General features: G+C 42.8%; 1 protein-coding gene across 1 annotated transcript in view; it reads left to right on the plus strand.

Annotated features, from left to right (window-relative positions):
• Nucleotides 1-26,963, plus strand: part of LOC126267681 (facilitated trehalose transporter Tret1-like) — a 104,260-nt gene that overhangs the window by 49,332 nt on the left and 27,965 nt on the right. The window contains exon 2 of the mRNA XM_049972983.1: nucleotides 13,812-13,868. Within this exon, the coding sequence (XP_049828940.1) occupies nucleotides 13,817-13,868 (52 nt within the window). The 5' untranslated portion in view covers nucleotides 13,812-13,816. The remainder of the gene's footprint in view (nucleotides 1-13,811; nucleotides 13,869-26,963) is intronic.

The raw sequence follows: 26,963 nt of genomic DNA on the forward strand, positions 1-26,963 counted from the left end.
TCAAAGCAATTATCATGTTGCATACGTCGGTAAAGAATACTGGAGTTTTGCTCAAGGTTAGCTTATGTTATTTTTCCCTGAGCCAGCTGGCGCACGCGGCTGCCTGCGGTGCGAGCCATTGTCTCTTTCTTTGTTGGCGCGCGTCGTTATTGGGATTTGGAGATCTAACTTCTACAAATTCACCTTTTCAGGAGGGCCCTGCCTGTTTGAACCACGCCAGTTCTAATGAAATTCAGGTCTGTCGTTTTGTCGGTAGTTTACGTAGTTTCTTGTTTGTCGGTCATGTGGGGGAGAATTTCTCCCGGAATCGTACTGCGCAGTGGACCGTTGCGTCTGAAGTTATTCTGTCTCCCTTGATAATAATTGTTTTGGTTCCCATACTGTCTGTTTCTATGGTTATCTCTATCATATTCATTACTACGGAAGTGCGATCTTTCTCTGTAACTATTACTCTGCCAGTGGTTGTCATACGGGTGGTATCTGTTTTGGTCACGATTTATGGTGTAAGAATAGCATTGTCGTGTCCAGTTATTATTTCTTTCATCGCAGAATAGTGACGGATGTGACCTGTAATTGTTGTGTTCCTGTTTTCGTGTCCCGCGATTGTCAGTGTCAATTTCCAATTCTTGTAAGAGTCCCTCAAAAGCTTCAATGTCGTCTTTGCAACGTCCTGCCAAAATAATATGTCGTAAATGTTCAGGTAATTTGATTAAGCAAATGCGGATGAGTTCTGAGGGGCTGTATGGGTTTGACAGGTACTGATTCTTGTCCAACATGTCTTCAAAATATTTCACAAGACTGGAGAATTCAGATTGTTCGAAATGTTTCATCATTGTGATGCTATGTTTTACTCGGTCTTGTGTGGCTTGAGACCAATATGCTGAGAGAAAGGCATGATAAAATTCTCCTTTATTGTGGCAATCGTGAATGACCGATCGCATTCTTACAGCTGGTTCATTCTCTAAATAGTCACACATAAATTCTAATCTGTGCTCTAATGACCAGTTGGGAGGAAAACAATGAGAGAATTGATGAATGATTGTGGATGTATGTCATTGCCGGATTTCTTAAATGTTTTGAATTTACGTGTAGTAATGAACAGCTTATGTCAAAATCATCATGTCGGCAAGTCGCAATTCGGTCATTGTTACTTCGTTTCGGCGGTTCCATCTCAAAATCCAATGCGCCTTGCCAATTTCTTTCATAATTTCCGAAGTGTCCTGTGTTATTATTTTGTGGTTGTTCCGTATTTCTATGTCCCTCTTCCCGTACTGGAGCGCGAGTGTCCTCTGAAATATGTAATTCTTGTATTACTTGTACCAACTGATCTTGTAATCTTGTACTTCCCGGATTTCTCTTTTGTACTGTGTATTAATTTGATTTTGATTTTGTTTGAATTTGTTCATACTCTTCAGTGTCCGTGAATGCTACAGGTCTTGTGTCATTCAGATCGTCATCTACCTTTGTAGATAAGTTAGTGAACTGATCTGAAAGTTCGGCTACTTTATCCGATAGCGAAATTATTTCCTCTGTACGTTTTTCTGAACCAAGTTTCAGAGTGTCCATTTGTGTTGAAATCGTATCTACTGTGTCCTTTAAGTTTTCCTGAGTTTTTGCAAGTTGCGTAACCGAATCGGCAGATGCACTGAGCCAATTTTAGCTTGCAAGGTGTCGTGATTTTCATGAACAATAGTTTGCAGTTCTTTTATGGCTACTTCATGATTCTGTAATGCATTTTCACGACGCGAAAAAATAGGTTGGAAGTGCTCACAAATTTGTGTTTTTACGTCATTACAGACTTTTTGACATTTCGATTCAGTGTTATGTAACTCAGTAGTTAAATCTTCACGTGTTTGTTCAAGTGTGGTGTCTAACATTTGAAGCTTTTGCTGTGTTTTTCTCTGATTTTGTTCCATTGTGTCTAACTGTTGCTGTGTTTGTCTCTGGTGTTGTTCCATTGTGTCTAACTGTTTGCTGTGTTTGTCTCTGGTGTTGTTCCACTGTATCTAACTTTTAAAGATTTTGTTCCATTGTGTTTAACTTTTGAAGCTTTTGCTGTGTTTGTCTCTGATTTTGTTCCATTGTGTCTACTTTTGAAGATTTTGTCCCATTTGTTTCTGATTTTGTTCAAGCGCTATGTCTAACTTTTGTAGCCTTTGTCCCATTTGTTGCATTAACTGTAATAACAGTGCACTGGTGTCTGAAACATGTTCCTCAGTGCTATTCGGCAGTGCATTTGAACCGGCAATATTCGCATTTTGAAAAGCAGAAAATGTGTCTTGATTTATTTGAGAAAACGGCGAGGACGCAAAACCTGAATCTACAGTATTTGCAATATTGTGTTCTGTCATTCCCGATTCCTGAGGCGAGCTGATGCCGACCGATCGATCGATAATGCTTCCCTGTTCACTACCTGTTTCACTGTCTACACCATTATTTGCCGCCCGCTCCATTTCCCTGCGCACGATTACCAAATTACTACTTTGAACATTAGTTAATTCATTACATGGTGGCGCTAACACACTGCTTTCATCTTCACTGTCATTTCTCAATTTACTTTGGAGCCTAGTATTACTTTTTTCACACACCATTATTGTCACAATATTTCACACGACAACACAGAAAAGCACAATTTGAAGAGCAAAATAAGAAAACACATTAACATAGCATTGAAAATAATATCTCGTTAATTGCAAGCCCAGCTGCGAAATACTTGCTGCAAATCTACATGCATGCCACAACTGTTTTACTGTACAACAATCAAAAACTACAACTACACACGAAATTCTCTATATTTTCGCGCTAGCAATTAGCAAAAGCTACACTAATTACACAAACTACAAGAAAAAATCAGGAGATGCCAGTGAGGTATCCTCGGCTAAGGGTCGACATATGAAACGTCCCCTTAGAAAAATTGTGCAAGACTATGCTTAAACTGACACACAATATTTTTGGCGCAACGCAATCTGACTTTCAGTAATCCCTACAAAAGAATGGCCCTGACTAACATTAACCTATACCTTTCACAAATCACTTACCTCACAAAAATCTTCATTACTCGAACTACTGCAATACAGCGAGCGCCACTACTGCCAGCAGCTAAATAAAAGATTCAAACTACGGAAGGCACTAACTACTGATAGGGATAGTTAGCAAATGAAAGATTTTAATAGAGAACAAACACTGTATTTACCTTAATAGTCATAATATATATAGCAGTTCATGACATCCAGTCTTACAAATTTCAAAACTCCGCCATCTCTCTCCCCACGTCCACCACCGCTGGCGGCTCAACTCCAACTGCTCAACGCTATGCACTGTTAACATCCAGCTGCCCAACACTACAATGGCAGACAACAATGCAAACGAGCCACAGACTGCACACAGCACAGCCAGTGATTTTCATACAGAGCGTTACCAATATAAAACCTAAACAGCCTACTTACAAAGGTCGTAGCGCATTATATGCAATTTAGTTCAAAATGTAGGAGGACGTTCGGAAACGACTTAACAGTCGCTGATACTACGGTTACGTCCTCTCGTAGGGCGATGAGCGGCTTCTGGTACACTACTCAGGCACTAGATGGGAACTGTGAACACCATCTCTAGTGGAAAAGCAGCGTTTGTTTGTTGTTAAGTAGAGAAATCTATGGAGAAATAGGCTACTGTGGACAGAGATGGAGCGCACGGTTTTTATGGAATCAAGGAGTCAAAGCAACAGGTATTCATAAACGTTTAAAACTGTGGTATGTGGTCAAGAAGCTCCTGCTTATGTGGTCAAGAAACTACTGCTTTTGTGGTCAAGAAACTCTTGCTTTTCTGGTCAAGAAACTCCTGCTTATGTGGTCAAGAAACTCCTGCTTATGTGGTCAAGAAACTCCTGCTTTTCTGGTCAAGAAACTCCTGCTTATGTGGTCAAGAAACTCCTGCTTTTGTGGTCAAGAAACTCCTGCTTATGTGGTCAAGAAACTCCTGCTTATGTGGTCAAGAATCTCCTGCTTATGTGGTCAAGAAACTCCTGCTTTTGTGGTCAAGAAACTCCTGCTTCTGTGGTCAAGAAACTCCTGCTTATGTGGTCAAGAAACTCCTGCTTATGTGGTCAAGAAACTCCTGCTTTTGTGGTCAAGAAACTCCTGCTTATGTGGTCAAGAAACTCTTGCTTATGTGTTCAAGAAACTCCTGCTTTTGTGGTCAAGAAACTCCTGCTTTTGTGGTCAAGAAACTCCTGCTTATGTGGTCAAGAAACTCCTGCTTATGTGGTCAAGAAACTCCTGCTTATGTGGTCAAGAATCTCCTGCTTATGTGGTCAAGAAACTCCTGCTTTTGTGGTCAAGAAACTCCTGCTTTTGTGGTCAAGAAACTCCTGCTTATGTGGTCAAGAAACTCCTGCTTATGTGGTCAGGAAACTCCTGCTTATGGAGACGACTGCCGTCAGTAGTGGCATGAAGAACGAAATTGACACGACTGGGGTTCATTGTTGTGCTGCGCCCATCATATTGTCCGTTCCCTTAGCTGACACTGAGTAGTCAGTGCCCCAGTTTCGAGTCCCGTGTGGGTCGGAGATTTTCTCCGCTCAGTGACTGGATGTTGTGCTGTCCTTATCATCATTTCATCCCCAACGACATGCAAGTCGCCGAAGTGGCGTCAACTCGCAAGACTTTTACCAGGCGAACGGTCTACCCTGCGGACAGCCTTAGCCACATTGCATTTCCATTTAGGATAAAGTACTTAAGTGAACAGAGTGTAGTTACACATTTGTACGTTTTTGCTTACATCCATTTCCAGTGTTGCACAGAATCGTAAAATTCTTACCAAATTAGAAATGTGGTATTTTCCTTTAAACAGAAGAGCCAGCGAGAGGTGTTCTTGTAAACCATTTCTTTTTCGTTGATAAATTGGTACTTCTAATATACAGTGTGTGGAAAAACAGCCCGACAATGAGCAGAGGACAGGTTACCGGACATGGAACGGTGAAACATTTTCCACCACATAACCATAGCATGTCGAAAATACACCGTAGTGGACTAAGGTGACAAAACGACACTCATTCAGCGACGAGCGCGCGGAGGTGTGTATTTACACTGACCTGCCCCACCTACAATATGTTATGCTTCAGACCCTAGTTACTAATTATATTATCTAAAAATAATAGTTGCAAATGAACAGTCAGAATGACACCAGCTTAAATATTCTACCCACGGCTGGTTACATTAGACGCGGATTTTCTGTGATGTAAATCTTGATTAGCATTGCCATATGTCGCGGATTTCACGGGCAGTCCGCTATTTTATGCTCGAAGACGGGTGTCCTGGGCGAAGAGGAAAATGTCCGCGAAAAAAGTGGCTAGTAAGTAAAAAAAATATACTTAAGTTTTGCCACTGGCCACCGATCAAGTGTTTCAAAACTCCTGCAAACTTGACGATAGCCGTTGAAACCTGTGATGATATTAAATCATACTTCCTGTCTCTCAATAAGTGTCCAAGTCTTCTCAAGTCTTTTTCTTCTGATGCTTGTGGAGAGATGTATTTACACTTTCTGCTTGCTCAGATGAGTCCATTTCAAAAGGCTATCGTCAACATTGAGAAAGAGGAGATCTCTGTGAATTAGGTTAGGTTGGAACTTAAAAACTTCGTGCATGTTTTAGAGGAAAGAAAGAAATGTAAATTCATGACTACGAAAGTAAAAGAGTTAATGTCAGATCTCTGCCAGTATCAGCAGTCAACATTTCAAAAGGATGTCATGGCATTTTATCAGACAGTTACAGATTATCCGATAAAATGGAGCAAGCCTTTATCCGAACCTGAACATTTTGACTGGATACTGTTGAAGGCTTTGCCTGATTGGGAAAAAGTTGAATGTACACTGAAGTGGATGCAACAAAACACAACTTGCAAAGTGGATGAGAGTTTGCTATCTGACCAGATAGTGAAACTGAAATGTTACACAGGAAGATAACCAGAATTTGGAGATGATACCTCATAAAAAGTGGGTTAAATTTTGTGAGGATTGTGTTTCTAAAGAGCAGTATTCAGAACTGCTTGCTATTGTGCAGTACTATTTCTCCATTCCGGGGCATAATGCCAATGTGGAGAGAGTGTTTTCCCTAGTGAATGCACAATGGACAGAAGTAAGAAAGAGGCTAGCTTTAACGTCAGTCAATGGAATGCTCCAAATCCAATATAACATGAAAAACACGAATTGCTCAGATTTTCACAGACTGATTCAGAATCGGTGCGAGTTTCTTTCGTCTGTCCAGGGCTCAGAGAAATATGACTCGTTTAAAGCATAAAGTGAAAGATATATATCAATTGTAGCAGCATGATTGTGTACATGTTAATAATTTGTGTTCAGTGATTTAATTAAAAAGTTATTTAATGTCAGTTGCAATTAATTTTCTTCATCATTGGCCACTCCTTTATAGACACCATTAATGCTTGGATTAATTTTTCTTTTTAATTAAAACTTCTTTGTTGACAGAATTACTGTTTGAATTATGGTAATTATGAAGATTTGGCTACGTGCAGAAAGGTGTGTGATTCCAGGTTTCAACCACATCTTCATAATTACCACTGTAAAGTAATGATGAAGATTCAACTGAAATGCAAACAAATGGTCACTTGCACAATATATCGGCCCGTGTTTCAACCACATCTTCATAATCACCGAATTTTGTCCTTGATTTTCGTCCTTGGGCTATGGCAACCCCAATCTTGATTATCACACTGCCTTACAAGCTAAAGCACCTAGAGCACATGCTCGAATATCAGTGGTACTTCGTGCACGTGCACATATTCCGCAGATATGTAAATGATTGCAGCTAAATTCTGTGTGGCAGGTAGAACGGCCACAAGAGTGCATTAATGTTGTTCACGTTTAGTCTCCTTACAAGATCTGGTAGCCTATATAAGAAGCTTGAACAGCGTCACATGTTGAATGATCACTGTGAAGGACACGGGAGATGCCACATACTTGGGTGAGGCAGCGTTGTACCTGACGGAGTTTGAAAGTAGCCTCATTGTGTTCAGAGATGACTCGCGGTTCTGCACTACTCCGGATGACAGCCGTCGCCGAGTAGGGCGGCGACCTGGGCAGAAGTCCCATTCTCTTCTGGAGGGCCACTGGGGTGTGACCTCTGGTCATGACTGCCACGATTGAGGGTACTCTGACGACACAACGGTACGTCAGGCCTATCCTGTGTCCCGTGTATTACCTTATGCACGACAGTATTGTGGTGTCATTCTTCAATAGAACAATGCTCTCCACATACGGTACGTGTCTTTATGTCCTGTCTGGGTAACGCTGAAGGACTCCCGTGGCCAGCAATAGCCCCAGATTTGTCCCCGACAGAACAAATGTAGGATCAGCTCGGACTTCAGTTCCGTCCCAGTGGCTGTGTCCAGTGCTCCGGTGTAAAGTCAATCGCCGGCACACCAGACAGAAACGTTAGACCCCAGATGGCTGTGAGACGTCGTCAGCCAACTGCACGCTGACCGATTCCTCTCCAGGACCAGTGGTGTACATGTTCCGCTTTTAACCCGGCCATGCTTGCCCGGTGGCCAGGTGGGCAGGCCGCCGCGCGTTGTCAACAGAACGGGCAGGCTGCTTCACTCCCAGCCAAGCCGAGCAGAACCCAACCCGGGCAGGCTGCAGGAAAGTTGCCTGCCCACATTATTGCTGAGCTGCGCTACGAAGCCGTTTAGTCTGCACGCGTCATTGTCGTATGGTGAACGTTAATTAAAAGTTTTTATATTACCTGAGCACCATTAATTTCAGGTCAAAAAACATTGGGTTTTAGTTGTACATTCTTTCTTTACGCGTATATTTCGGGCTTAGGGTGTTACAAAAAGGTACGGCCAAACTTTCAGGGAACACTCCTCACACACAAATAAAGAAAAGATGTTATGTGGACATGTGTCCGGAAACGCTTAATTTCCGTGTTAGAGCTCATTTTAGTTTCGTCAGTATGTACTGTACTTCCTCGATTCACCGCCTTGATTTCATACGGGATACTCTACCTGTACTGCTAGAACATGTGCCATTGCAAGTACGACACAACATGTGGTTCATGCACGATGGAGCTCCTGCACATTTCAGACGAAGTGTTCGTACGCTTCTCAGCAACAGATTCGGTGACCGATGGATTGGTAGAGGCCCACCAATTCCATGGCCTCCACGCTCTCCTGACCTCAACCCTCTTGACTTTCATTTATGGGGGCACTTGAAAGCTCTTGTCTGCGCAACCCCGGCACCAAATGTAGAGACTCTTCGTGCTCGTATTGTGGACGGCTGTGATACAATACGCCATTCTCCAGGGCTGCATCAGCGCATCACGGATTCCATGCGACGGAGGGTGGATGCGTGTATCCTGTAACAAAATGTTCGAAGTCACGCTGGTACTTTCTGTTGCTGTGTGTTTCCATTCCATGATTAATGTGATTTGAAGAGAAGTAATAAAATGAGCTCTAACATGGAAAGTAAGCTTTGCCAGACACATGTCCACATAATATATTTTCTTTCTTTGTGTGTGAAGAATGTTTCCTGGAAGTTTGGCCGTACCTTTTTGTAACAACCTGTATAAATAAAAATGAATTGCCAAATGTTTTGATAAGCGTAAAACTCGAGAACGGCTGGACCAATGTTTTTTTGCTGTGTTCGTAATACTCAGGACAAGGTTCTTATGAAATAAAATTTTTGGAAAATCGACCTAAAAATTGGAAAATTTGAGAAAAACTGAGAGTGCGATTTCATTGAGTCCTTGGGTTTGGGTTTGTATTGCATACGGTCCTGATGAAATTTTGCACACTATACCTTGAAACCAAGAGGAAGGTCACAGTCTACATAAAATTTCGTAGGGTGCATGGCAGAGGTTATTTTACCTAACGGAATTCGACAAATTGTACGTTTTTATTACGATCTTGATGAAATTTGGCAAACTTGATATTCAAGGCAGGATGAAGGGCGCTATCCGCTTAAAATTCTGAATGGTAAATGGCGGAGGGTACTTTACTTACACACTTCTACACCAACCTACAGTTTTATTCCGATCTAGGAAGAAATTTTGCACACTTGACCATCAAGAGGAACATCACTGTCTACATAATATTTCGGACAGTGCATGGAATAGAGTACCTTACGAAAGATTTTGACATCGTTTGCGGGTTACCATGAAATCCTTCTCCCTCTATACTGCTAAATGGTCTCAGGTCCTTAGCACACATTTCGACGCACTTTTCGGCCACTAAATCTTTGTCCTCTTACAAGATATTTACGGAGTGAGGGAACTGCTTGTCAAATTTGCACACATGTCGTAACATACTCGAGCTTTTTACATAGTTTGCATTGAGACACACCTAACGATTTATTTGAAGTGGCCTCATAAACACACGAAAACGTTTCTCATGCGGCACTTGTGCTCTGTTTCGTTACCAGCATGTATTCGCCAGTTGTCAATTTTTTTTTCAATTTCACAAAGTTCGACATATTCATTGTGCTGCCCGCACCGTTGCGATAAATGAACTGCGGGCTTACTACCTGGCTACTCTAGTCACGGTAGCTTGACAGCGCCACCTGTTGTCAGGCGCAGCAAGCTGAGCGGGCCCCGTGAAGCTTGGCAGGCCTGCGGGAACCCAGGTAGCCCGGGCTTGCGGGAGCCCAAGTCGGCCGCATTACCCACTATGCCTCAGTACATGCGCACTCTTGCGTTTGCATCGCGGCAGGCTGACCTGCATGAATGGTTGCAGAGGAGCTAGGGGCAAGCAGGCTGCAAGGACGATAACGCGACGGCAGCGCCTTCTACACGAAGAGAACATAAGCGCCGCGCCGCCTGGCCATAACCCACTTCGCTGAGTTCTACAGCAGCGAGGTCAAGAATAGCATCGAGAGTAGTCATTTCGCTTCTGCTATGTAGCATTTTCTACAATGAAGAGATTTCTTATTTTGTCTGTCGCACTTTGCCTGCGACACATCTGTATTTCAAAAAGTTAAGTATTGTAATCATATCCGTTTGTAATAAACTTCATTAATACGATTTGCTTGAAGTGTGCCGGCCACTGTGGCAGAGCGGTTCTAGGCGCTCAGTCCGGAACCGCGCGTCTGCTATGGTCGCAGGTTCGAATCCTGCCTTGGGCATGGATATATGTGATGTCCTTAGGTTAGTTAGGTTTAAGTAGTTCTAAGTTCTAGGGGACTGATGACCACAGATGTTAAGTCCCACAGTACTCAGAGCCATTTTGCTTGAATTGTTGTCTAGCGATCCGAGAAGGCAGGTGTCCTAGGCACCCCACATTTGAGGAGTCGGTAGGATACAATATCCAGGATATGAATGAGCTGTGAGCCAGTTTACGTTAGCAGAGGTTGTAACCAAATCAGTTCAAAATGGTTACAACGGCTCTAAGCAGTATGGGACTTAACATCTGTTGTCATCATCCCCTAGACTTAGAACTACATAAACCTAACTAACCTAAGGACATCACTCACATCCATGCTCGAGGCAGGATTCGGACTTGCGACCGTAACAGCAGCGCGGTTCCGGACTGAAGCGCCTAGAACCGCTCGGCCATAGCGGCCGGCTATCAAATCAGTGCCAGCATCTAGAACAGAGTGAGATTCAACGTCATACTAACAAGTGGGCCCATTCTATCGATTTCTTTGTACATTTGACAGAGTTTGTAATCACTGAAATAATATTACATGCCCTCTCAACCAGTGAAGTTACGTTTCGTTTATTTTTCTCTTTTTGAGTGCTTAACTTTTTTTACCGGATAGTATAAATCAACTTCACTAAAATACTCGTAGTGGCATTAATTTCTTAAGGTACGAGTAATAAACTGCAGCAGAAATAGCACTGCACAAAGATAGTTTACAAGTGGTATTGTAAGGCGTAGTGTATGAGGGGAGTTCAATAAGTAACGCAATACATTTTTCTCGGCCACTTTCGGCTTAAAAATGCAGTCTTTGTTATGGGACATTGTGGAATATTCCCGCTTCAGCCCCTGTAGTTTCATGAAGTTCCGATATGTGGGAGCACTATACGTAGCCATCAAAATTGGTCTGTAATGGACGTGCTTTCCAAGCAGAGAGCTGTCACCAAACTTCGTTTGGTAGAAAACCAGAGCATCATAGCCGCTTGGAGGATATCTGCGGAGATCTGGCACCGAACAAAAGCACAGTGAGTCGTTGGGCGAAGACTCTGTCATCGTCGCACAAGCCTGTCCGATCTCCCAGACGCCGACTGCCCGCACACGACTGCGTGGATCACAATCAGACACCTCGCTGCACAACTGTACGTCTCTGTCGATAGTGTTGACACACTTGTCCACCATTTGGAGTACTCCAAGGTGTGTGCTGGTTGGTTCCTAGCTGTCTAACAGAAGACCGTAAGAAGCAACGAAGGACTGTCTGTGCGGAACTACTTGCGCGTTACAAGGTTGATCGTGCCAATTTTTGGTCAAACAAAATCATAGGTGATGAAACATGGGTTCATCACTTCAAACCTGAAACATAAGGGCAATACATGCACTGACGCCATACCACCTCTTCTCCGAGGAAAAAGTGCAAAGGACTGTCTGTGCGGAACTACTTGCGCGTTACAAGGTTGATCGTGACAATTTTTGGTCACACGCAATCATAGGCGATGAAACATGGGTTCATCACTTCAAATCTGAAACAGAAGGGCAGTCCATGCAGTGACGCCATACCACCTCTCCTCCGAGGAATAAGTGAAAAGTTGTTCAATCTGTACACTGAGCAAGCAATAAAGGGAAAAGCAATTGGAGTACGAATTACATACAGGTCAGGGAGAAAAAACAATAACTTTAAGGTTTGCCGATGACATTGTACGTCTGTCAGAGGGAAGACCAGTAGAACGCTACAGACAGTGTCTTGAATGGAGGATGTAAGATGATCAACAAAAGCAAAACAAGGTTAATCATCTGTAGTCTAATTAAATCAGGCGATGCTTAGGAAATTAGATTAGGAAATGAAACACTTGAAGTATTAGACCGAGTTTTGTTATTGGGCAGAAAAATAACTGAAGAGGCCCAAGTAGATTCAAATGGTTCAAATGGCTCTGAGCACTATGGGACTTAACATCTTAGGTCATCAGTCCCCTAGAACTTAGAACTACTTAAACCTAACTAACCTAAGGACATCACACACATCCATGCCTGAGGCAGGATTCGAACCTGCAACCGTAGCAGTCCCGCTGTTTCGGACTGCAGCGCCAAGAACCGCTCGGCCACCGCAGCCGGCCGCCCAAGTAGAGAGGATACAGATTGTAGACGAGCAACGCCAAGGAAAGCGTTTGTGAAGAAGAGAAATTTATTAACATTGAGCATAAATTTAAGTGTCACGAGGTCTTTTCTGAAACAATTGGTATGGAGTGTAGCCAAGTATGAAAGTGAAACATGGACGATAAACAGTTTAGACAAGAAGAGAATAGAAACTTTTGAAATGTGGTGCTACAGAAGAATACTGAAGATTAGATGGGTGGATCATCTAACTAATGAGGAGGCACAGAATAGAATTGAGGAGAAAAGAAATTTGTGGCATAACTTGACTATAAGACGAGATCGGTTAATAGGACACGTTCTGAGACATCAAGGAATCGTCAATTTAGTATTAGAAGAAATGTGGGGGTTAGAAAATGTAGAGAGAGACCAAAAGACGAATTCAATAAGCTGGTACAAATGGAATGTAGGTTGCAGTAGTCAATTGGAGATCGTCACCCTTGCACAAGATATGGTAGCTTGGAGAGTTGAATCAAATCAGTCTTCGGGTTGAAGACCAGAACAACAACAACCTTGCTATATAAAAACTACTAAAATGATAAGGTGTTAATATGTATCTACGCGTTAACTGCCTGACAACAAAATAAGGGCACAAATCTCATACTAACTCTCTGCTTTATCCTTCTAAGTGTTTCAAATATAATCTTCTCACCCCGCAGCGTCGATCACTGCAAGAAATTGACAAGTCGTATAAGGGTGAGCCATATTTCTTTATTATTTCCAGTGTTTCACAGGGTAAGGTCTGACACTTCTAAGGTAGTTGCAGAACCTTTTCTCCAATTGTGAAAAGGTTAAAAGAAAGTACACATAACAGTTAACAGAGTAGCGGACAGAGGGCCTCATGAGTTAAGTAAACTGGATAGCGTCAGAAAGAGTAAAACAAATCGCTTTTCTATTCCCGCCTTTAGCGTTGTTTTTTTACTATAATCTGAAATTCCATGGTGTACGAACATCCTTCCTTTCTATCGAATTATATCAGCCCAATGGAAAAAAGAGAAACACACATCACATTTCAGTTAAGACCGAAAATCTTTTGGTGGTTCAAAAATGGCTCTGAACACTATGGGACTTAACTGCTGTGGTCATCAGTCCCCTAGAACTTAGAACTACTTAAACCTAACTAACTAAGGACATCACACACATCCATGCCCGAGGCAGGATTCGAACCTGCGACCGTAACAGTCGCGTGTTTCCCGACTGCGCTCCTAGAACCGCGGAGACCACCGCGGCCGGCTCTTGTATCGAACAAACAGATAAGGTGACACATGTTTACACAGTTGAACTGGTCGTATGTCTCCCTTCAGCTAAAGTGGGCAGCTAAAATGCTTCTGTCATTTTATGAGCAATAAGAATGTTTACAGTCATAGTTTCAAAAACACATTATTTTGTAGAACTACAAGCTTGACAACGCCTTCCACGAATTCCGCAGGATCTGCGGAACTCACTTAGTGTGTTGTAAAGTTTGTTCTACGAAGTAGATGTTTTATTCATGCACAATGTTTCAATTCAGCTTTTTCTCAACAGGTAAGATGCGGATACTGTTCGTCACCACAAACCTGCAGTACCTCGCTGCCTTCTGGGGTGAGTTTACCACTTTGAATCTTTTTCTGCATGCATGGCTACTCCGAATGTTAAGTCCATAATAGCAAGACACAGTAACACTGTTGTTTGGGCAAAGTGGAACACCAAGACCGACAGATGTGATCGCAATTAAATTTATTCCACCGATGAGGGACACGATACTACACAAATGATTAGCGCTACAGACCTGTACATGTACGGCGACTGTGGAAATTCAGTTCGGGGTAGAGCTACGACGTGTTGCAATCAGTGCCGCTAGACGTCGTGGCATGGAATCAAATGGCTGGCATGATCTCTTATTCTGAGTGATTGTTTTTACTGCTGTGACAAGCCCTTGATTCCAAGGTGAGTTGCTTATTTGAAGCTGTCTGTCCTTCTGAAGAAGACAGGTCTAGATCCATCGAAACCGTGGTCAAGGTTATTTGAAAAACACCATCCTTTGCAACTGGTTCGCTGTCCTTTATTCCTGCTGTTCTGTAAATGTTGGTATAGTGCAGCGATGTTCAGAACATTGAAGAGAATGTTTTTAAGGTAAAGAGATCCCTAAGAATGTTTACAAAATCCTTTACGCTCTTTGGGGCTAAGACTTTCTTTACTATCAGTTCCTCTTTCATAAGAACACATGCCATTTACAAGCTACATCAGAATCGTTGAGTAGTTCTGTAAATAGTTTATTTCTGCAGTCCGTGCTGATAGAGCTTAAATTATGTGAGAGATTGTAGATACTTCAGCAGCCATGATTTTGTCTCTCAATGGTAATATGCTGCTGGCATTCAAAACTTTATAGCTATTACTGTTTCTATTTGAATCTCGTTCTTTGTTTCTATTACACACAAAAGTGAAGGACTTAATGGTACTAATTTGCTTTAAATTACAGGATTTCTTAATTTTTTTACTTTGTAAGTGTGGGCCTAGGCCTAGGATTTAACTAAAAAATAATGTAATTGTTGCATTCTACCAGTCTACCAATATAATAAGTCATTACTTTACCTGTTGTTGATGCATGCTGTAGGCCATCTCCTGCCGCTCCTTGTGCTATGCCGAATTTCCCCCTGCATTAAGAACAAAAAGCTTTATGCTTGTTATTTTTTTAATGATCCAATGGAGTCTTCTTTTTGGTTGTATCTTCGAGTGACCCTCGTCTTCACTTTCCCTACCTGTAGCGAAATAGACATATTGAACACAATACAAACTGCACACTGCACTGACATCTAGCTGCTTGTCTACACTCTACCGAAGCACACAATGGAAGTTTCGTCACGGGAGCTTCAAGCTTACTAACATGAAAAAGAGAGAATTCAGAAACGATAAACTGGAAATATTTGATTTGGAAACGACAATCTACGAATGATTCTGAAATTTGAGAGCATTAATAAATCAATAAAACTTTACGAAAAACGAGGGAAAACGTTAGCAAATCTTTGAGATGGGTAAAAGACGAGAAAACTCTTGAGACAAGGGAGAATTGTCTAAAATACGGGAGATGAAGAAAATGTGAGTAAAATACGTGAGACTCTGTGAAATAAAGGAGACCAGGCAACCATACTACGGACATTCATCGCAAAATTTGAGCTATATGCAGACCGAACCTGATGTGTGAAGATGATGTACATCAGTGGTGTCATTTGATTAAGAGCTTAAAGTTGTATGTCGATTTGTTGTGTGGGCAGTGCGCCCTAGACCTGCCGTATGATATGATATTTGCTACAAAAATATTGTTGCTGAATACTGCAAGGTCGTTATCAAAGTTATCGTTAAACAACACACAGCAAACTTTTAATCCTAGGCGAAACTGAGACAACTCTCCATAAACAATAAGGAAATCTATAATCTCACAAGATTGTCAAGTGTAATGCTCATTACCCTCTCTAAATAATAACACATCATGAGTTTGGCGACTCTGCACAATTATAACAGAGTTACAGAGAGAACAACAAACTTACGTGTACAACAGTTTATGTTTGTTACTAGCCTTTTGCCCATGGTTCATCACATATATCGAACACACCTTCTCCCCTCTTTGTGTCCACTTCTTCCTCCCACTTATATCTGGCTTTAATCCCCTCCCCACTCCTCTGTCTCTCTTCCTTCCCTCCTCACCCTCTCTTGGTCCAATTTATCCACCCCCTCTCTTGGACCATGTCTTCCTTCTCTGTTTCTCTGATCATATCCTCCTTTGCCTCTCTCTTTCAGTCTCTGTGTCCCACTCTTCTTTTCCACTGCCCAGTCCCCTCCACACCTTCCAACTGTCTCTTGCATCTCCCCTCCTCCCCTCTCTCTGCACGTTTTCTCCTCCTCTCTTTCTGCCCATCCCTTCCTCTACCCATCTCAATGTGTTCCCAGCCATCCTCAGTGGCACTTCTAATTCCTACAATACAGTTCAATGAAGCAGGCTGGTACAACTTTCACAACACGCCTGTCATACAGGGCAGGCAAGACATCAGGGACCTTAAAACGATTTACTTGCGTCTGATGCACAGACCGCCATACAAAGCAGATAGATAAAGCGTGCCGATACTACTCCAACACAACTTGACTGTCACGCAGGGCAGCCTGCACTCTGGGATCTAGAAAACCATTTTTGGCTCCTGGCTGTGTGAGATGATATGAAAGCTAAAATAACCATTCATAAAAAGCGATGCACTCTCATTCGTACTGGTGTCGCATTTTTGCACGACAATGCTTAGCAATGCTCTGCACTTCAAACATAGGAATTGTTGCATCAGCTCAAATGGGACGTTCTGAACATTCACTCTACAGTTTAGTTCCAGGAGCTTAGTTCCTAACACTTCGACTGCAACGAAAATCAAGATGGTGGTCGGAGCTACGTGGAAGCTCACGTGGCAAAATTTTATGTAGGGGGACTTTGTCAACTCGATAAGAGAAAGTATGATAAATATTTATCTGAATTATGATTATGTAGAGAAGTAATATAAAGCTGCAATTTTAAGATTTCTCCAGTAAGTTTGTTTCAACTATTCCACTATTTTATTTATAGTCTAACAGACAGCTATCTTAATTGTAGCGCTGTTGAGTCAGATATTGTCATCTTGGGAGTCACTCTTACGCTCGTCGTTGCAATAACGGACAATGAAAAAGCTCAAGTGTCCAGCATCTCAATGTAGCGGCGTTACTTTGAGGCTGCCGCTATGTGTCTAACATTATTTACTGGGTTCGCTGAAGATGCAAGTTTACTTTTCATATGTATCTTCTTACTTATCATTACCTCTAGAAAATATTTAGGAACGGGCAATATTTAACATTTGAGAACGTCAGGGCGAACTATTTCGTAAATTACACTGTTTTCCTGCCGAGAGACAAGACGTAAATGTTCGAAGAAACTTACACATTTTCTTATTTTATACAAAAAGATCTCCATGGTATATAGGAAGCGAAGGTCTCCTACGCGGTGGAATCTACATTACTAAATACCACAAATGGATACCTACGCCTATATCGTTGAGTTATAAAAAGTGCATTATCTTCGCACTCGCACTAATACTTATCTTGCCTTCTTGTCTGCTACTACGATGGCATGTTAAAGAGACCGGATTCAAGCCATCAGCAGCACAGGCGCCTGTTAAAAATCTCGGAAGGTTATCTGAGCACTCTACCATAAAGTATGATCACGCAAGTACGCGTTTTTAACCAGCTCATGATGGTATTTTCTTCATAGATTACTGCATCGTCAGCATTGGCGGGCACTGGAGGCTACTTTATGATTGTTCTTTGTTTCTGGGGGACTGTCCATTTGATTGTCATTATTAATCACCTCACAACAAATATGCAAACAACAGAGAAATTACGATTGTAAGGCTCTGTGTTTCATTACTTCTGAATGATGTGCGAACTTGAAGCAGGGAGGATAGTCTCTTCCCCGTGTAGAGATAAGTCGAGAAGACTAGTAAACTTGAAATACTAATCTGTTTTGCTAAATTTTCAGGAATCATCATCATGGGTGACCTAGACCACAGAAGTCGAGAGGTACAGTAAAAAATATATTTACTGACCTAGCTACTTGTCGTCTGGCAAGTACAATTCACAGTTCCATGTTTAAGAAAATACTTAGTGACCGCCGGCCGCGGTGGTCTCGCGGTTCAAGGCGCGCAGTCCGGAACCGTGGGACTGCTATGGTCGCAGGTTCGAATCCTGCCTCGGTCGTGGATGTATGTGATGTCCTTAGGTTAGTTAGGTTTAAGTAGTTCTAAGTTCTAGGGGACTAATGACCACAGCAGTTGAGTCCCATAGTGCTCAGAGCCATTTGAACCATTTTGAACTTAGTGACCATGTGTCGATATCGTAACATTCAAGCATACTCCAATGTATTCACAAGTCGCTGCTTTTAATATTACAAACAATAATATAGCCAGGCTCTCTCTGCGTAGGATGTTAAAAGATATAGGGTACAATGGTCGATCAGTTCGTTGTGAGTCACACATTTCTGTAGTCAATTTCTAAGAGACGCTTGAGGTGTTGTACGGAGAAACGCCAGTGGACAGAGAATGACTGCAAAACGAGTGATCAGAAGTGATGTGATGAATCACACTATGCAATGAGGCAGTCCTATGGAAGGGTTTGGGTTTGGGTTTGGTGAATGCCTGGAGAACGTTACCTGCCATTATGTGTTGTACCAACAGAGAGTATGGAGGAGATAGTGTTATGGTATGGGGGTGTTTTCAGAGGTTAGTGTATGGTCGCCTTATTGAGTTCAATAAACTGGTAAATGCGGAAGCACATGAACACATTTTACAGGAGTGTGTACTGCACACACTAGAGCAATTGTTTGGAGACGATGATAATTTGTATCAACAAGACAGCGCACCCTATCTGAAAGCAGCATCTGTGAGGCAATGATTTGTGGACAGTAAAATTCTGGAAATGGAATGCAACCTCCACTCCAGATTCCAGCATTCAACATCACAACTTTCTTTGGTTTCAGCTTTTGCATGAGAATGGACTAGTGTATCTCCAAAGAGTTTTGATATCTTATTGAAATTGTTCTGATCATATTTCCAGGTATTAAGAAGGAAAGGGGCTGAAATATGGGGATATTAAGGTCCACTAATAGGGGGAGATAGTGTATTAGGAATTATTAGTAATGATCTGGAACGAACGTCAGTAAACTAGACAATGTCATCTGAATCATGATTCTTTTTTCTGTTGCTGGCCAGTTCCTATGACTACTAGAACGGTTTGTTGAAGCAGGTCGAAATTATCATACAGTCAGCCAGCAGCAGGCATTTCCCCAACTACCCCAATATTTTCGTCATGCATTGTATTAGTGTGGAATTCTGGATATCCTAAAGATCTCCAATTGTTTCCAATATTTAACCTGTGTGCGCCAGCTACTGCCTCCATTATGACTCAAAGATGTAACGGGAACAATTCCAGCATGGTCTCCATCCCAATCATGGGAATGCTGATAATACCACCGTTATGGGTAGGCAGGTCAGTCTCTGCACCACCTCGAGCTCCTTCGCAGTCACCTTCTGTTCTGCTTTATTCCGCCATACTGTTGCCCCATCATTCGTCTTGTTGCAGAAGTGTAAATCCATTGCAAGCTCTTGGGACTAACACCTCAATTTGCCACCAGCTTCCTAGTACACACACGTGAAGCTCCCTTTGCCTTAGAAGAAATATTCTTTGTATGAGAGGTCCATATTCGTTTCACATCCATTGTGGTCCCTAGGTCTTCACTGGTAAAATTTTGTCGAAGAGATACTATTAAATCAACTGTGTCCCCTTGGCAGTAGTAGCCTCTAGCATTTATCTCTTTAATGAGTTTATTCACCACAAGGTCCGACAGTAGCAGGAACAAAACCCAACCTTGCAGACACTCTCCAGTGGTGTTGATCATCATTATCACATCCATCGTCTACTCAGCATGCTAGTGATGCACATACAGATAGATGAATGCTATGCTATTTTGCAGCTTTAATAATGGATTATAAGGTCGTACTGGTGAAAGCCGCCTCAGTATGCAAGAAAATGCAGGGCTCCATTTCATGTGTGTGCTTTTAATACTTCCCAACACGATAGTGAAGTGCTGTTTCGCGTGATTTGCCTGGTTTGTATGCTTGTTGGTTTTCATGGAGAGGAACCACAGTTAAGCTCCTTTCCCTAAAGTGGACGTTAACTAGTTTTTCTAATGTCTTTACCAGAAATCTGGACAAACTGGTTGGTCTCATGTCCATGGCCTTGGTATGATCAATTCTTTCTGGATTCAGAATGAAGATAACCTTCTCTGTCCTTAGAAGTGACTCATCCTATTAAACTGACTGTGAAGTGTCTCCATACAGGTCTGACCAACACCTCTTCTGCTTGTTGCAACTAAGCCATAAAGATAACACTTGGATGTGGCCACTTGAATGATTGAAACATTCTCACAACCCACTGGATGCGTTGAACTCTACACATTCCTTGGTCGATTCCCAACTTTCGCATTGCTGACCTGTAAACCAGTACCTCACAGAACCTGAATCTTGAACTGAATCAGCTGCCAAGTCCCATATCTCTCCAACTACACACGCCCCACTCCATTTTGGAGCCTCAAAATGGTTGAAATGGCTCTAAGCACTATGGGACTTAACTTCTGAGGTCATCAGTCCCCTAGAACTTAGAACTACTTAAACTTAACTAACCTAAGGACATCACACACATCCATGCCCGAGGCAGGATTCGAACCTGCTACCGTAGCGATCGCGCGGTTCCCGACTGTAGCGCCTAGAACCGCTCAGCCACCCCGGCCGGCCTTTTGGAGCCTCCACCAGTTTGAACAGTCCCCTGCTGACATTTAGGGTCCATGGATTCACGAGGTTGTCTCCATACCTATACACGTCCATCTGTTCGATACTATTTGAAATGAGACTCGTTCAACCAGGCAACATGTTTCCAGTCATCAACAGTCCAATGTCACTGTTGATGGGCCCAGGCAAGGGATTTGTGTCATGCAATCATCAAGGGTACACACGTGGGCCTTAGGGTCCAAAAGCCCATATCGATGATGTTTCATTGAATGGTTGGCTCACTGACACTTGTTGAAATCTGCAGCAATTTGCAGAAAGGTTGCACTTCCATCACGCTGAATGATTCTCTTCAGTCGTCGTTGGTCACATTCTTGCAGGATCTTTTTCCAACCGCAGCGATGTCGAAGATTTGATGTTTTACCAGATTCCTGATATTCAAGGTACACCCGTGAAATGGTCGTACTGGAAAATCCCCACTTCATCGGTATCTCTCAGATGCTGTACCATTTCGCTGGTGCGCCGACTATAACACCATGATCAAATTCACTTAAATCTTGATAGTCTACCACTGTAGCAGCAGTAAGCGATCGAACAGCTGCCCCAGACGCTTGTTGTCTTATATAGGCGTTGCTGACCACAGTGTCATATTCTACCTCTTTATATATCTCTGTATTTGAGTACTCATGCCTGTAGCAGTTTCTTTGACACTTCAGTGCATGGTGGCCGGGCAAGTTTCGACTGTTGTCAGTAGCACTGTAGCACTGCCTGAAAATGCTAGCGCGTATTCTTTCTTCCATCGTCTGTGAGGTTCGGTCTGTACTAAAATTTCTCGATGTACAGAACACAGCACCGATCGAAATTCTTCGTCGACTATATCACAGGGCACGAGCTGAAGGTCATGAGCAAATAGACAGTGGGTCAATGGTTTAGGCAATACTGAAGAGGGCCATGTGTGATGGCCTTCACCCATCACGATCTCGTGGAGCTGGTACAGCTGCGGATTATGGAGATGGTGTAGTAAAGGGTGATTCAAAAAGAATACCACAACAAAATGTGTATTTAATGAAAGAAACATAATATAACCTTCTGTTATACATCATTACAAAGAGTATTTAAAAAGGTTTTTTTCACTCAAAAACAGGTTCAGAGATGTTCAATATGGCCCCCTCCAGATACTCGAGCAATATCAACCCGATACTCCAACTCGTTCCACACTCTCTGTAGCATATCAGGCGTAACAGTTTGGATAGCTGCTGTTATTTTTCGTTTCAAATCATCAATGGTGGCTGGGAGAGGTGGCCGAAACACCATGTCCTTAACATACCCCCATAAGAAAAAATCGCTGGGGGTAAGATCAGGGCTTCTTGGAGGCCAGTGACGAAGTGCTCTGTCACGGGCTGCCTGGCGGCCGATCCATCGCCTTGGGTAATTGACGTTCACGTAGTTACGGACAGATAAGTGCCAATGTGGTTGCGCTCCATCCAGCTGAAATACGAATTGTTGAGCTTCTTGTTCGAGCTGAGGGAACAGCCAATTCTCTAACATCTCCAGATACTGTAGTCGAGTTACAGTAGCACCTTCGAAGAAAAAGGGACCAAAAACTTTATTGGTTGAAATGGCACAGAGTCACGTTCATACTGAGTTGTTTCCCGCGGATTCTCAGTGCCCCATATACAGACATTGTGACGGTTGACTTTCCCGTTAGTGTGGAAAGTTGCTTCATCACTAAACACAATCTTTGAAACGAAAGATTCATCTGTTTCCATTTGAGCAAGGATAAAATCACAGAAATCGATTCTTTTAATCTTATCAACTGCAAACAGTGCCTCAACCAATTTCAGACGATAAGGTTTCATAACTAACCTTTTTCGTAGGACTCTCCATAAGTTGATTGTGGAATTTGCCGCTCTCTGCTAGCTCCACGAGTCGATTTTCCTGGGCTGCGAACAAATGCTTGCTGGATGCGTGCTACATTTTCATCACTCGTTCTCGGCCGTCCAGAACTTTTCCCTTTGCACAAACACCCATTCTCTGTAAACTGTTTATACCAAAGTTTAATACACCACCTATCAGGAGGTTTAATACCATACTTCGTTCGAAATGCACGCTGGACAACTGTCGTCGATTCACTTCTGCCGTACTCAATAACACAAAAAGCTTTCTGTTGAGCGGTCGCCATCTTAGCATCAACTGACGCTGACGCCTAGTCAACAGCGCCTCAACCGAACAAATGTACAACTAAATGATACTTTATAGCTCCCTTAATTCGCCGACAGATAGTGCTTAGCTCTGCCTTTTGTCGTTGCAGAGTTTTAAATTCCTAAAGTACTGTCGCTCCAGAATCACAGATCTCAGCAGCCATACTCCGAACATATTGCGATTCTTGCACCATGAATCTAAGCATTTAGTATTCAAGGAAATGGGTGCCATTCACTAATGACTTCGTCTACTTTTATCTGCTAAGCTTTACTCTGTGGGAAAGTATAACCCAATTAAAATCACTTGATAGTTGACGTCTGCCACTTGCCGCTGCAGTGTTGCCACATCGCCCGCCGGCTACCGCTCAGTTACAGGTGTAACAGAAATGCTGTGAGTCACTTCACAAATGCTGTTAAAGTGTAACGCGGAGCAACGTTGGGAGTGGCCGCCGCGAGGCATGTCGGAAATGCGGTATGCTCTGTTGACAGCTGCTTTTAAGTGATCAGTGACTGAACTACGGCAGACGACGCGTTTTGTGGCCCTGAATTTAAACTCATGTGTTACGGTGACCACAACTTCATGCTGCGCTACATATCTGAGTAAACGATGGTCAATAATCTGTGGCGGAACTAAAATCACGATCGCTTTGTTCATGATGATCTCCATGAGCAAACTCAAGGCAGAAAAAATTCAGTTTCAGTGCTGAAAGCAACTGTAATTTCTCGCTATCTTTGGTCATCTGAAACTATACTCACACTGTGACACAAGTTGCCAGCTGAAGACAAGTCCTCATCGGATTATAGATGTAACACACAGATTCCAAAAGAAGGAAGAGTGGTAGCAAGAAAAATAAGAGCAAACAAAAAAGTCAATACGATTATGAAAATGATATGGAAAAGAATCAGAAACATAAAATTACTTTAAACTAATTAACCGAAAAAAATCATAATTTTTTGATTACATTTACAAATAAAAAAAATTTAATTTAACGAAATTCGAACCTACGACCTTCTACACTTCACGTTTATACACTAACCATTGTGTTATGGCACTACACTGTGCTAAGTAGTTACACTACTGGCCATTAAAATTGCTACACCAAGAAGAAATGCAGATGATAAACGGGTATTCATTGGACAAATATATTAGACTAGAACTGTCATGTGATTACATTTTCACGCAATTTGGGTGCATAGATACTGAGAAATCAGTACCCAGAGCAACCACCTCTGGCCATAATAACGGCCTTGATACTCCTGGGCATTGAGTCAAATAGAGCTTGGATGGCGTGTACAGGTACAGTCGCCCATGCAGCTTCAACACGATACCACAGCTCATCAAGAGTAGTGACTGGCTTATTGTGACGAGTCAGTAGCTCGGCCACCATTGACCAGACGTTTCCAATTGGTGAGAAATCTGGAGAATGTGGTGGCCAGGGCAGCAGTCGAATGTTTTCTATATCCGGAAAGAGAACCTGCAACATGCGGTCGTGGATTATCCTGCTGAAATGTAAGGTTTCTCAGGGATCGAATAAAAGGTAGAGCCACGGGTCGTAACACTTCGGAAATGTAACGTTCACTGTTCAAAGTGCCGTCAATGCGAAGAAGAGGTGACAGAGACGTGTAACCAATGGCACCGCATACCATCACACCGGGTGATACGCCAGTATGGCGATGACTAATACACGCTACCAATGTGCGTTCACCCCGATGTCGCCAAACATGGATGCGACCATCATGATGCTGTAAACAGAACCTGGATTCATCCGAAAAAATGACGTTTTGCCATCCGTGCACCCAGGTTCGTCGTTGAGTACACCATCGCAGGCGCTCCTATCTGTGATGCAGCGTCAAGGGTAACCGCAGCCATGGTCTCGGAGCTAATAGTCCATGCTGCTGCAAACGTCGTCGAACTGTTCGTGCAGATGGTTGTTGTTTGCAAACGTCCCCATCTGTTGACTCAGGGATCGAGACGTGGCTGCACGATCCGTTATACCAATGGGGAAATAATTCCTGTCATCTCGACTCCTAGTGATACGAGGCCGTTGGGATCCAGTACGGCGTTCCGTATTACCCTCCTGAACCCACCGATTCCATATTCTGCCAACAGTCATTGGATCTCAATGTCGCGATACGTTAAACCGCAATCGCGATAGGCTCCAGTCCGACCTTTATCGAAGTCGGAAACGTGATGGTACTCGTTCCTCCTCCTTACACGACCCATCACAACAACGTTTCACCATGCAACGCCGGCCAACTGTTGTTTGTGTATGAGAAATCGGTTTGAAACTTTCCTCATGTCAGCACGTTGTAGGTGACGCCACCGGCGCCAACCTTGTGTGGATGCCCTGAAAAGCTAATCATTTGCATATCACAGCATCCTCTTCCTGTCAGTGAAATTTCGCGTCTGTAGCACGTCATCATCGTGATGTAGTAGTTTTAATGGCCAGTAGTGTACATTTATGACTGTGGTGACCCAGTTCCATCAAAAATCGACTTCAAACGGTGTCAAGCGAAACTTATTTAATCCAAACCCATATTTGTGTTTACGATAACTGTTTATGATATGCTGAATTGCGTCTTTTGTGGAAGATTTCAGCAGTCTTTGCCGTATATGAAACGAGAGTACTTTGGTAACATAATGTGTGTGTGTGTGTGTGTGTGTGTGTGTGTGTAAGTGTTTTGTTTTTGATTTGGACATCATGTTTTATGAAATATGAAATAAAAATACTGACCCGTGGTGTGGGATCCAAACACACCAAGAAAGAGTGCTGAATGAGGAATTATAAGTGAACTGAGCAATTTTTGTGACAATCTGGCAACGTCGATCGTTTCAGGCGTGACGTTGAGTGCTCCGCTTGGAGAAAAACAGTTCCAGCACATGAAGTGTCAACTGTCAAGTAATTTTAATCGAATTAATAGAGACTTTTAGAGCTGAAGGAGGACTTCCTCTTAATCCATCCGATGCGCATGAGAATGGGTGCGTGGCATATAGGATGATGTGTCGTGGATGGAGCCTCAAGGACATTGGGCGACCCCTGGTGTGGACAGATATATTCGTTATGAACGTTGGACCAAGAATGGGGAACACAGAAATAAACAAGTAAAATGAGTGACTTGTTGTTCAAGATACCTCAAACAGTCAAACATTGGGCATTGAGGCTATGGAAGCTGTTTCCGCAACTAGGTCATTGGAGGGACCAGTTCCAGGAGCTGAAAATGTTACTGAGAAGCTGGATGTGGTCAAGATTAACGCCTTATCTGGAGCACAGAGCCGGAAACCTCTTAGAGATCAAAGAGAAACAGAAGGTTAGGAATGTCTTCCTAAGAACAAATAGATGGCACTAAAAGACCTTGAACCTAAGACACCCAAGAAAAGATTGACTCAAAGTGAAGGGGGTAAACAAGCACCTTCTAATTCTAAGACAAGTAGTAAGAAATTAGGGAGGTGTCTGTAGCTCCGAGTTCTCAGGACAAACGCATCCAGAAAAAGCAAAGGTAGGAAAAAGTGAATCATACCAACAGTGCTGAAGTCTTATTTTTTAGAATGGTAGTTACCTAACAAGGTTTCCTTCTTGTTAGCATCAACTCACAGCAGGAGGGGCTAGTGGAGGTGACCCTATCTGGAAAAATTTGAAAGGGCACAAGCCGAGGCTCCAAATACAGGAGGATCTTTCGGAATACAGGTGCTCTGAACTTTCTCTGTGAGGGTATGGGGACAGTGGATCGGCCGAAGGAGGCGGTGCCAAGATATTTCCATAGAATGAAGCAAAGCTTGCCAGGATAGCAGTGGTATTATTCAAGACCGTTAAAATATCAATCTGGGTTCCAAAACTACTGATGGATGTTCGCCCAGAGGACTGGAGTGTCATTTACCGAAAGGTAGAAACTGATAGCTAAAGCCTTGTGATGGCAGTTGGAGAAACATCCCTGAGGGCAATAACTGTGAAAGACCTAAAACTGTATGTAGGGTTCTCACAGGGAATTGACAGCGTGACCAAAGATGACGATGCCGGCAAGTTGGGGGCTGGAAGTGCTGAAGATAAACCTGGAGAGCAATAAGGAGGCAGCTGTGTTCTTGCATTTGGTTCAGGGAAGAAATAAGGTGAACATGGCCTTGATCCAAGAATCCTACATGTACAAAGTGGGCA

Source organism: Schistocerca gregaria, chromosome 4, assembly GCF_023897955.1.
Source record: "Schistocerca gregaria isolate iqSchGreg1 chromosome 4, iqSchGreg1.2, whole genome shotgun sequence".
NCBI classification, from domain to species: Eukaryota; Metazoa; Arthropoda; class Insecta; order Orthoptera; family Acrididae; genus Schistocerca; species Schistocerca gregaria.